At 45.7% G+C, this 12244-nt stretch overlaps 1 protein-coding gene across 1 annotated transcript in view; it reads left to right on the top strand.

The window, feature by feature from the left end:
• Window positions 1–216: 216 nt before the first annotated feature.
• mrps5 (mitochondrial ribosomal protein S5) overlaps window positions 217–12244 on the top strand; it is a 20383-nt gene continuing 8355 nt past the window's right edge. Inside the window, exons 1-5 of the mRNA XM_076992093.1 lie at window positions 217–313; window positions 792–920; window positions 5416–5541; window positions 8007–8240; window positions 9126–9160. Coding sequence (XP_076848208.1) covers window positions 265–313; window positions 792–920; window positions 5416–5541; window positions 8007–8240; window positions 9126–9160 — 573 coding nt within the window. The 5' untranslated portion in view covers window positions 217–264. The remainder of the gene's footprint in view (window positions 314–791; window positions 921–5415; window positions 5542–8006; window positions 8241–9125; window positions 9161–12244) is intronic.

Below are 12244 nucleotides of genomic sequence, written 5' to 3'. Positions count from 1 at the left end.
ATCCATTAAAACTTCAAGATTTAGACACTTGAACAATGATATAGTCTAAATAATTAATCTAAAATAATCTAAGCAGGATTTATTTCACAAGACTTAACTTTACTCTGACTTCACTTTGATTTAGGCCAAAATGGTATATTTATTGCAAAAACGAAGAAAAAAACATTCTATTGATTATAGACTACCTTTAGTGCTACCTTTTTTTGACAGGCACTTTCTCGGGCTACATTGTTGCGCTGTTTAGGACCTTTTCGTTATTTCAAAATGGCGGCGGCCACACGGTTGTGCTGTGCCCTACGCATATCGTTGGAAGGTGAGATTTGTGCAGCATTTAAATTACTTTAACGCGTTTACATTGTCTAAAGAGTGAGAATATATACTTCGAGCTGTGTTTTCATATGTGCAACGCAGTAATTTAGGGGCGTTTGTAAGAGGTATTTGATGAGCGTGCCCGCTATCATTGACACTTGTGTTACATTCACACTTTGGACATTTGGATGAACCGGTTTCTGTAAATATCTTATTATGAACATAAAATAATCTCGTGTATTATTTGTGCTGTCTGCACATCTTATACCTGTGTCTCTGCAATGCTGTAGTTAATAAGCCTGTCGTTTTGTAGTGTAAGCTCTCACACTTGATGCAGAAATAAGATCATAATTCATTCATTATTATTCATAATTCATGACCTGCTGTTACTTCTTGTGTCTGTGAACCTTTTCTTACTGTCGGTGCTCGTAACGGTCTTGTGTTTCTGAGCTAACCTTGTTTCTTTGGGTGTCTTTTTAAAGGTGTTGGGAGGTTTCAGGCGCTAGGGGGCGCTGCGTTGACCCGACCTCTACTGAGTCCGTATGGCCTGGCTGCAGCGAACCGAGCCGGTGCCTGGCACCAGACCCGTCCGGCCAGCTTCTTCAACAAGTGTAAGGAGAGTCTGATGTTTGTCTTGGTCAGACGTGCGTGAGGTGTCTTTCCTGAGGCATCAGTGTTCACACTGGGTGTTCACACCTGGCATTGCTGTATTTTTATCAGTCTAAAACAGTTCTAAAATACCATGATGCTGGACAGCGATACATTTATCTTCAGTGGCTGTTTGAACTACTGCCATGTAACGAGGAATGTAGCCATGTATCCTGGCATATGTCTGATAATCTTATATATGAGAATAACACAAGTCTGATAATCACATAGGTCTGATAACACGTCTGATAATCTCATATGAGAATAACACAGCAGTTCTTCAGCCTGTTTTATGCGATCGAGCAACTACATTGAGTGTTTTGAGGTAATATTGTGACGTGAAGCAGCGTGGCATCACCAAAGATCTGAACAGTTCCTCATAACGTCTTCTTTGCGTTAGTGGTTTGTTTGCTTGTTGTCACAGAAACTGTGAGGAGATTAAGAGGAGGTGTGTGTCCTTCACATCAGCTCAAAGCAAATCAGTCAGGTCACTGTCATCCTGAGCCACTGGCTTCCTCCAGCACTGCTTAGACATACGTCAGACTGGACCTGGTCTTCACCGATCTCCTCCACAGCTACACGCAGGCTAGCCAGTTCTGTCTGAATGTGGTGATGGGGGTGTGGATGGTTTTAGAAGACTCTGGTAAATCTGTTGATGCATTGATTATGATGACTATTATGGTTGCACAATATATTGTGTGCTAATCACTACTGCAGTGTTAACCTTGGCAATGCTAATACATGGTTTGTTGATCACTGCTGCAGTGTTAACCTTGAAAATGCTAATATATTGTTTGTTAATCACTACTGCAGTGTTAACCCAGGCAATGCAGAAGGCTGCAGAATATAAGCGTGTTCTAAAGCAATCACATTTTGGAGTTTGGTGTTTGAAAGCATTCTCATGACTGCTTCCAGATTCCATATCACAAGTGAACATTTGGGTCTTCTCAGACCATCTAGGAGCAGAGCAGATCTTTCAGGTCAGCAGGAACTGCTCAGTTAGTCTTGCCCAAGGTAAAGACATGGACAGGCAGCATTTAGCTATTACGCCATTTTTTAAAACAGCACATGTGGTCAGAAAACTTTACAGGAGTCACTAGCTGCTTTTAAATGTAAACTAGACACATTTTAGTTTGAGCGAGTCTTCAGCTCAGGTTGAACCCTCTCCCTTTGTCCTGTAGCTCATGTTCAGCACCACAGTGCTGTTTTATTCCTCATTTATTCTGGCTTTATTTTTTATCTCAACACATTATGTTTTTATTTGAACTATTTTAGCACCAACACTTCTTTTAGTTGTAATTTTGTTTTAGAACCTAATTTGAATTTTGTTGTGTTTAAATCGGTTCTTTTAATTTTTATCTTTTCAGTTTAAATCAGTTGTTTAATTTGCTGGAGTAACAGCTTTTTTATGTGAAGTAAAGTCAGGGCGTTATTACTGTGTATGAGTAGAGCTACATAAATAAACCTGCCTCGCCTCGCAGACAAGCTGAAGACCACAGGCAAATTTTGCACAAGCACTCGCAGCTGGGGTGGGGAAATAAAAATAGAGAGATTTGGGGATGAATTAATCTCTCTCCAGGCAGTCCTGTTCTTGTTCTCAAATGTTTAAAAGCACAGTGTCTAACCATGAAGCCGGGTTCCTTGAGGCAGCAGAAAGTTTCACAGCAGTAGACGCTACGGTGGTCGTTGGTAAGTGCCGAGGGCTGCCAGCTCGGTGGGGATGAGCCTTCTAGAACCGTGACGGATCCCCATAACTGCTTCGTAATTGGTTAGTGTCTGATCATTGGACCTTGAGAAGGGCAAAGGTGACAGGAACACCTTAGTCTGTTGGTCTTTAAAGCACAACCGTTGGAGCGCAGTGAAGTGTGTGTGTGTGTAGGGGTTAAGAAGGGGTGTGTGTGTGTGAGAGAGAGCTGCGGCAACATCATCACTGCCTCTTGCCATGTGTTCAGCTGTCGCGTCTGATTGGTTTGATCTGAAAACAGCAGCCTGCCTTCAATGATGTATTGGTTTGATATTTTGGACTAATTAGATGATTCATGGAGATGATGCATTGATGCCTCATTTCTGCATGATTCAAGGACCGGCCCATTTAGAAATGTGCGTCAGGAAACGTACTAAGATTCAGTGTCGTTCCTGGGCGTATACGCTGACGTTGGGGGTCGCCCCTGGGCGTATGCTGACATTAGGGGTCGCCCCTGGGCGTATGCGCTGACGTTGGGGATCGCCCCTGGGCGTATACTGATCAGCATCATTACTGAGAATATTTTTTTCTTTTTTTCTAAGCTCTTGTCATTACTACTTTTTTTCATTCATCTATTTTGTACATTGGCAAACCCATTTAAAGTTCATGACCTTTATCATGTAAGCTACAATAGGAAAATCGTATTTTTCCTATTGTACTGACCTTTTCCTCTAGACCTGCTTTGCCATTAAGGAGATATCCAAGATGCTTCTACGAGTGTCTTATGTTGCACACAAACAGAACTGGGAATGTGCCGTAAAGAGACTTCCAGCTTGAACCAGTCATACAGGTATATGCCCGCGTGTGCCCGCCTGTGCCCCGTGCTGTACTAACAGTTCGCCAAGTTGCTCTTGTTTTCTGCCTGCTGTTGAACCCTTGCTGACTGCCACATGGTGTCTTCTCTATTTGACTTGCTCGGTTCGTTGCTCAGTGGGTTTGAGCTTTGTAAAGATGTACACACGTAAAAACATTTTTATTGCCGTTATCTTGCTTTGACCCACTATTATGCCAAAATGTATTTTGATCTTTTTGACGTAAAGTATTTACGTGGGTCCCAGTGGCTGTTGTACGCGCAGCTGTGCGTAGTCAGGCTTCTGTTTCTCCTTTATGAACTGTTTATTAACGAGCCTCCAGTGTCTGCAGGGAATGGGAGGTTTGGCAGAGAGCTTCCCAGAGTCATCATCTCACCAGGCTCGTCCTCGCCCGAGCCCTTCTGGTGATGCGTATTGTTTAGCAGTTCTGCTGTGTAGGGGATTAATGAAGTTTTAATGCTAAATTATTGGCTGCTGGCCTGTCAGATGGAATTAAGCTGTTGCTTGTGGTGCTATTGTTGGATTCCGATGCTTCGTTAGGTCTGCCTTCGTTAGGTCTGCTCTTCCATTTTCTTTTAATTAAGCTGTAATTAATTCGGGACAACGCCAGAATGCTCCCAGCACCTGGCTCCAGTTGTCCTGTCAAACCCCACCAGTGGGAGGACGCAGAGGTGGGAATGAAAAACCATTTGGAGAGTAAACACGCCAGTTTTACAGTTAATCGTGGGATCCGTTGTCACACGGGGAGATGTTTGTTTGAGATGTTCTGTGACTGGAGCTTCTCATGACCCAGTCAGGGCTTTGCTTTCTTCTGGATGCCGACCCCTCTGCTCAAACCCGCCTGGTTCATGTCGACAGTAATTTGCGGGGCCTTATGGTTTAGAGCTGAGATTGTTTTTGTTTCTCCCTGGTGTGGTTGAGTAAAACTGTTAAACGAGCCTCTGATCTTCGTTCCATCACAAATGTGAGTATTTGATGCTCTAATTGAAGGAGTCTACTCAACGTTTAGCTGAACGCAGATGGCGTTAACCCTTTGGTGAGGTGACACGAAGACGTGAACTGTGACACGAACCGTCTGGAGTCGATATGCTACAATGCATTTACCTCTGAAGTGATTCAACCCATTTTCAGTTGGACGTTTGTTTTTGTTAGAATACAGCCAGTTCAGTCACACTTGATGGTGGTTAGGGAATGATTTGGCCAGGAAATGTTAGCCTAGCTACACGCTAATAACCAGGAGAAAATGTGACTATAGGACTGAATGCATGGGAGAAAAAAGCAACAACTCTCACTATAATCCATAAAACAAAATTGTGAAATTTAGGCCAGACTCATTTATGTGAAGGGTCATAATCTTTAATTTGGGGCTTGACGATATGAAGGATCGTGGTATATTGTGACGAGGTTATGTTGCATTATATCGTGATTAAAACCTAGTGATAGCCACTTGATATAGTCTAAGCCTGCCTAATTTCCACTGGTATAATATATTTGTAGGATCATGTGATTTGTTGTAATGTGTAATTTCTGAAATTGAGTGCAATGCTTCCAGCACACCAGAACTACTGCGAGGTCGTAAACCTCCCGCAGTGTTAGCGCTGCTGAACTGGCATTTACAGTCATGGTTAAAACAACATATATTGTGTAATATGTGTCCGTCTCTCTGTGCCTCTTGATAGTCTGTGTGCATTGTATGTGTGTATCTGCGTTTGTGTACATGAGTCTGTGTGTATGTGTGTGCACTTGCCTGTATGTGTTTGCATGTGTGTTCCCAAGTATGTGCTCATTTGTGTGTGCTTACATTGAATGTTTTACAGTGACAGGTGTGTGTGTGTGTGTGTGTGTGTGTGTGTGTGTGTGTGTGTGTGTGTGTGTGTGTGTGTGTGTGTGTGTGTTTTCCAGTGACGGCTGATGAACTTTGGCGTGGCGTAATGGCAGAGAAAGGCGCTGGGTCTCGTAAAGGCAGAGGAAAGAGGAGCAAACGCAAACTGAAGAAAAACCTCAACCGTGGCCAGACCCTCGGGGAAGGTACACACACACACACACACACACTCATCAAGACCTTCACAACTACAAACACTTTCAGTTAGCGTCAAAGTGGGAATTCTGCTTTCTCCATCATCACCACCATCCCCCATGGCCCGTGATTGGCCCGGCCCGTGATTGGCCCGGCCCGTGATTGGTGGGGCCCGTGATTGGTGCTGCCCCCTCATGACACCCCCTTTCCCCCATGTGTTTCATAAATAGAGTAGCTTAGAGTCTCCCGTCTTTTGACCTACACCTGTTTAAGCAGTTTGTGGGTTCGGGAATACTGTATTGCTGAGTTCAGTATACTGTAATGCTGGGTTTGTATACTTTAGTGCTCTGCTCTACTGGGGCACGGGTGCTGTATTGCTGCAGCTCAGTAGCGCTGTGTTGCTGTAGCGCAGAACACACCCCCACAGTGCTGCAGATTCCTCTTTAATATGAATCCAATCCTCTAAGCTTCTAAGTGACCTATTGCACTGCATAGTGGAATCTCCTGCATCAATGTTTACTGGGGCTTATAGGGAAAGCCTTCCTGATGTGTGTGTGTGTGTGTGTGTGTGTGTGTGTGTGTGTGTGTGTGTGTGTGTACACGTTCGGGTGCGCACATTTTGTCTGTACAAATCTGAATGGCAACACAAGCTGATTGTGTGTGTTTTGTTTATTTATAAATAAAACATTGTCCCAGTGTGTTTCGGAACACTGGGACGATGAGGTCAAAGGGCATGCAGTCTTTGATCCTAGTGCATACGCATCCGTGCTGGTGCAGGGTTTAAGAGTGGCTCCTCTTTGCAAACGGTCGTCCCCTCTATGGGTGACAAACCCGGCTCCAATCAGAACAGCCCAGGGTGAACCGGCTCCAGTAAGAACAGCCCAGGGTGAACCGGCTCCAGTAAGAACAGCCCAGGGTGAACCGGCTCCAGTCAGAACAGCCCAGGGTGAACCGGCTCCAGTCAGAACAGCCCAGGGTGAACCGGCTCCAGTCAGAACAGCCCAGGGTGAACAGGGTGATGGTGGCAGTATCTGGAGCTGGTTAGTCTGGTAGCACAACGGGTGGAGAGAGAACCTCAATCCCCCCCGTTCACACAACATATATGATTCCTATATGATTCACTCAGTATAGACATAAACACCCTTAAATGAAACTCGTCATTCTCAATTGAGCTGCGTAGTTTCTAGGGGTGTGTTTTAAAAAATCGATCTTTCGATTCAAATCGATTTTCATTTGAATGATTCGATATCGATTTATGAAACCTGAGATCGATCTTTAGAATTGGCCAATTTTCCCCGCATATGCGTACTGTTTTAACGTCTCGCGTTTTATTTCGCGAGATCATCCTTTTCTTCTCGAGCACCGCCACTTGGCTGGGGTGATCAGTTAAGCATGGCTGCAGCAAGAGTAAAAAAAATGTACCTCTGATCCACATCTATGATTCAATGAGTTACTAGTTCGCTCTGGCCCCAACCACTGGCGAGCGATCGATCGCGATATAATACTTAATTTGTGTCCATTTTACACCGCCACCCCCTCCAGGTTCAAATCTCACTCCAAGCGATCTTGAAGTTGGCAACCCTGCAGATGTATGGTTACATTTTTGCGATTAAACTATCTACAAGTTCTCCCCATGCCAAAAAATAACCGAAGTGCTTGAATTCCACCTTTTAAAGGTGTATGAACCCTGCAAACATGACTTTGTTCATTGCGCTGAAGCGCAGCGCGCGCAAAGTTACAAAATTCGAGAGGTGCACGATCTCGTGAAGCGACAGTGCACGAGCGGAGCCACCGCAATTACGTCGTTTTCGGCGCGCGGACCCTCACGCAGGTTGCGACGCGTCAAGTATAAAGCTGTGAAGTTTTCTCAACAGTTGGCAATATTGTTACTTCAAAAAGGAGCTGTCTCACTCCTCAACATGTTGATCAGCTCCTTTTCTTGCAGAAAAATTTGACAATCTCCATGATGTCAAAAAGCAGTCATGAATAAATCTTAGTTTTTGGACCTTAATGTTTACAATATTCAGAACTATGTTCATAAATGTTTTTGTTACATGTAAAAAAAAAAAAAAAAAAAAAAACTTCATTTGCACTTTAAAAGGCTGTTCAAAACTGCTTTCAATGCCTTTTCTGGTAAAGGAGCTATGTGGAAGAGTGTGCATTAATTGATATTAAAAAAAGAATGTAACTGTTGTTCACAGTATAAACACTAATATCTTAATACATTTTAATAAAGTTTGAGTATTCCTTGAATCATTACAACATTTCACATTCAAATTACACTTTTTATTGTAACTGAAATGTCCCTACAAGAATCGATATTGAATCGAAAATCGAATTGAATCGGGACCTTGTGAATCGAAATAGAATCGAAATGGGAAATCAGTGGTGATACCCACCCCTAGTAGTTTCAGTGGCTGTACACACGCACGTGTGTAAGCGTATATGTTTGTTAACATGGCTCCTCTGTCTCCAGGTCGTGGGGGCTATCTCTGGCCCGGTCTGAACGCCCCAGTGGTAAAGGCCGGGACCGTTCAGCCCTTATCCAGGCGTGGGGAGGCGGAGCAGCAGGAGGTGAGGGCGGAGTTTGAGCGGCAGCGCGATGAGTGGGACAGGAGGAGAAAGATGAAGTTCAAGAAGGAAAGAGGCTGGACCGGCCGCTCCTGGGGAGGAATCAGCATCGGCCCGCCGGACCCAGGCCCCAATGGAGGTATGTTTGGGGGGGGGCAGGCAGCCAATCAGAGAAGCTTCCAGGCAGTGGAACTTCATTGTGACATCATGATCAGACGACTGGTCATGATGTCACAATGAAGTTCCACTGCCTATTTTTATTGCCTGGTCTGTTTTGATGGCTGTTGTCTCCTGCCTAATCCATTAATACTTTGTCTTCTGTCTTTCTTCTACATCTTCTTCTCTCTCTCACACACTCTTACTCAAGCAATAAACACGGTGTGTAATGCACTGCAAAGATTCTGCCTTTAATTTATAGTCTCGGGGCCTCTCTATCTTTTTCTGCCACCACTCTGTGTCTCCATGACGATTAGATTTCCTGGCTGCCTATTGGCCGGTGGCGATAGGCTTGGCGGCTGTTTGCTGGGCTGATGGATTGCATGGCAGTGTTGCAGATTCGAATCTCAATCATGTAAAGATCGATCCTAGCCCAACCGCGCCCTTGACTCCGCGTGGCAGTGGCCCGCTTATATCCTGGGAGTGTTCCTGAGTGAAACCTGTCGTGAGTAACGTAGCTACGGCTGAGCCTTGAGCAGAAGCCTGAGATTAGTGATCACACCAACAGCAAGATTCATAATCTCCCTCCTGACATATTGAGAGAGGGAGGTGGGGGAGAGGGAGGGAGGGAGAGAGAGAGAGAGAGAGAGAGAGAGAGAGAGGGGGGGGGGTGCGTCTACAGGGAAACTGTAGGAGTTATCACTGCACTGCTATCCCCCTAAAAAACTCTCCTTACAGTCCTCTGTGTGTGTGTGTGTGTGTGTGTGTGTGTGTGTGTGTGTGTGTGTGTGTGTGAGATTTGCTGTCGCTGTATATTACAGTACCACAACAGTCACATAAATGTAATATTTGTTTTCTGTATTTTCAGAAACCTATGAAGACTTTGATACCCGTGTTATTGAGGTGAGTTCATAGAGGTGTGTGTGTGTGTGTGTGTGTGTGTGTGCGTGTGTGCGGGGAGGGGAGGGGAGGGGAGGGGCTCTAGAGGGGGGGGGGGGCAGACGAGCACTGAAACCCTCCACACTCGGTCAGTTGCGTTTTCTAGATGTTCAGGTATGAGGAGAACCATCTGTGGCCGTGTTAGTTCCTCACCCTGTTCATTATTCTTCAGTTTGGACCCACACGACCTCTGTTGTTATTTGGGGCCGAGTGGAGCACTACCTGATGATGAAGAAATAACCTGCAGAAGCTCTCAGACACACCAGGGCTCGCTAATGAGCGCAAAGTGCTCCTAGCATCTTGGCTCTAGCCCTTCAGTTCTTCAGTTCTTGTTTCTGTTTATCCCTCTCTCTCTCTCTCTCTCTCTCTCTCTCTCTCTCTCTGCCCCTCACTGGGATCAGTGAGGGGCAGTTGAAGCTGCCTGTAATGCTCCAGGAGCTGTTTCCAGCACATCAGTATTTTAGCGTCTCTCATTTTCAGAATAAGGACAGAGGGTATTAAGTTTGCAAAGGATGATGAAGGAACTGGATAGATTTAAGTGGCATTTATAATGATGTATTGCATGAATAATAAATCACCCAGAATATTATCACTCACACTCATGGCACGCGGACACACACACACACACACACGTGCTTGTAGTAAATGACAAAAGTGCAGTTTAAGATACTCTTGACTTATAAAAACACATTAATTTAATCCAAAGTTTCCTGGACGCTGGTCACACGTCCTGAAGGACGAGAGAGAGGGAGATGCTGCCAAGACAGGGGGACGTGGGGGACATGGGAGGGGGGGGGGGGGGGGTGGAGAGATGGATGGAGAGATGGACCCAGAAAGAGAAAGGTGGGGACAGGAGGGCAGATGGAGAGATGGGGGTGGTGGAGAGGGAGAGATGGAGGAGAGGTGTAGAGAGAGAGAGAGAGAGAGAACATCCTTAGGACTGGGATGCTGGTAAATGGGGGGGCTAATGTGGAGAGAGGAGAGATTGCTTTAATACAGCAACTCCCATTGAGAAACATGGAGGGAGGGAGGGAGAAAGGAGGTGTGGGAAAGGGGGAGGGAGGGAGAGGAGGAGGTGTGGGAGAGGGTCTTGGGCTCGGAGGCCATCACGGCTCCTTATCTCCACCAACAGGATTTCATTTTTAGCTTTTCCTCTTCCTGAGCTATTTCTGTGTAGTCAGAAGTGCCAGAGAGAATTTAACATGGGGGACTGTCTGTCTGCCTGCTTGCATGCCTGTCTGTCTGTCTACATGTGTGTCTGTCTGCCTGTGTGTGAAAGAGGGCACAAACTGACCTGAGGACAGGTGGTGTTTCTGTCGCATTGTCCCTGTGTAAATGTCCATGGAAAATAATACAAACCAGCTTCACTCCTTGGCCAACTTAATAACTCTCTCTCTCTCTCTCTCTCTCTCTCTCTCTGTCCTGTCCCGTCCCCCCCCCTCTCTCTCTCTCTCTCTCTCTCTCTCTCTATCTGTCCTGCCCCCCCCCCCCCTCTCTCTCTCTCTCTCTCTCTCTCACTGTAGTACTCTCCTTAAATCCTCTTCATGTCTGCGTTAAAACCGCCCCTCTTTCTGCTGATGGTGTTAGTAGTGGACACACACACACACACACACACTCTGTAATGACTGAGCAGCCTTCATTGTGCTGAGTGCGGGGAAACACCCCTGCGGCACAGCAGTGGCCCCGCCCCCAACCCCACCCCCACACACCAGGTCCATCTATGCCCCGCCCCACCAAGAGCAGGCCTCAGGAGGAGGGAGCACTCTCACACACGTCTGAACTGGTGCTGTTCTGTTGTGTGGCTCGGCCCAGTGTGCTAATAAACACGTTAGTGAGGGAGACCATGTGTAGAAATGCAGCTGATGATGAAGGTTAGTGTGATAGTGCTAGTGTATAAACTGTCTAGATTGCATGCATGTAAAGGCAGCGTAAAGAGATGGTTGTGTTTACTGGTGTCTCACTGGTAGTGTAGAGATGGTTGTGTTTGCTGGTGTCTCACTGGTATTGTAGAGATGGTTGTGTTTGCTGGTGTCTCACTGGTATTGTAGAGATGGTTGTGTTTACTGGTCTCTCACTGGTGGTGTAGAGATGCTTGTGTTTACTGGTGTCTCACTGGTATTGTAGAGATGGTTGTGTTTGCTGGTGTCTCACTGGTATTGTAGAGATGGTTGTGTTTGTTGGTGTCTCACTGGTATTGTAGAGATGGTTGTGTTTACTGGTCTCTCACTGGTATTGTAGAGATGGTTGTGTTTGCTGGTCTCTCACTGGTATTGTAGAGATGGTTGTGTTTACTGGTGTCTCACTGGTATTGTAGAGATGGTTGTGTTTGCTGGTGTCTCACTGGTATTGTAGAGATGGTTGTGTTTGCTGGTGTCTCAATGGTATTGTAGAGATGGTTGTGTTTGTTGGTGTCTCACTGGTATTGTAGAGATGGTTGTGTTTACTGGTCTCTCACTGGTATTGTAGAGATGGTTGTGTTTGCTGGTGTCTCACTGGTATTGTAGAGATGGTTGTGTTTGCTGGTGTCTCACTGGTAGTGTAGAGATGGTTGTCTTTGCTGGTGTCTCACTGGTAGTGTAGAGATGGTTGTGTTTGCTGGTGTCTCACTGGTATTGTAGAGATGGTTGTGTTTGCTGGTGTCTCACTGGTAGTGTAGAGATGGTTGTGTTTGCTGGTGTCTCACTGGTGGTGTAGAGATGGTTGTGTTTGCTGGTGTCTCACTGGTATTGTAGAGATGGTTGTGTTTGCTGGTGTCTCACTGGTGGTGTAGAGATGGTTGTGTTTGCTGGTGTCTCACTGGTAGTGTAGAGATGGTTGTGTTTGCTGGTGTCTCACTGGTGGTGTAGAGATGGTTGTGTTTGCTGGTGTCTCACTGGTGGTGTAGAGATGGTTGTGTTTGCTGGTGTCTCACTGGTGGTGTAGAGATGGTTGTGTTTGTTGGTGTCTCACTGGTCGTGGGAGTCGTTCAACCTCTACCTCAGTCATTCTTGTCTTCTGTGTCCTTATGGTGGTTTTATCCTGTCTCCACTAACAACCACAGCCCTTATC

This window comes from Brachyhypopomus gauderio, unplaced genomic scaffold (assembly GCF_052324685.1).
Source record: "Brachyhypopomus gauderio isolate BG-103 unplaced genomic scaffold, BGAUD_0.2 sc89, whole genome shotgun sequence".
Lineage (NCBI taxonomy): Eukaryota > Metazoa > Chordata > Actinopteri > Gymnotiformes > Hypopomidae > Brachyhypopomus > Brachyhypopomus gauderio.
Note: the sequence above shows the minus strand (reverse complement) of the source record. Positions and strands in the feature narration are given on the sequence as shown.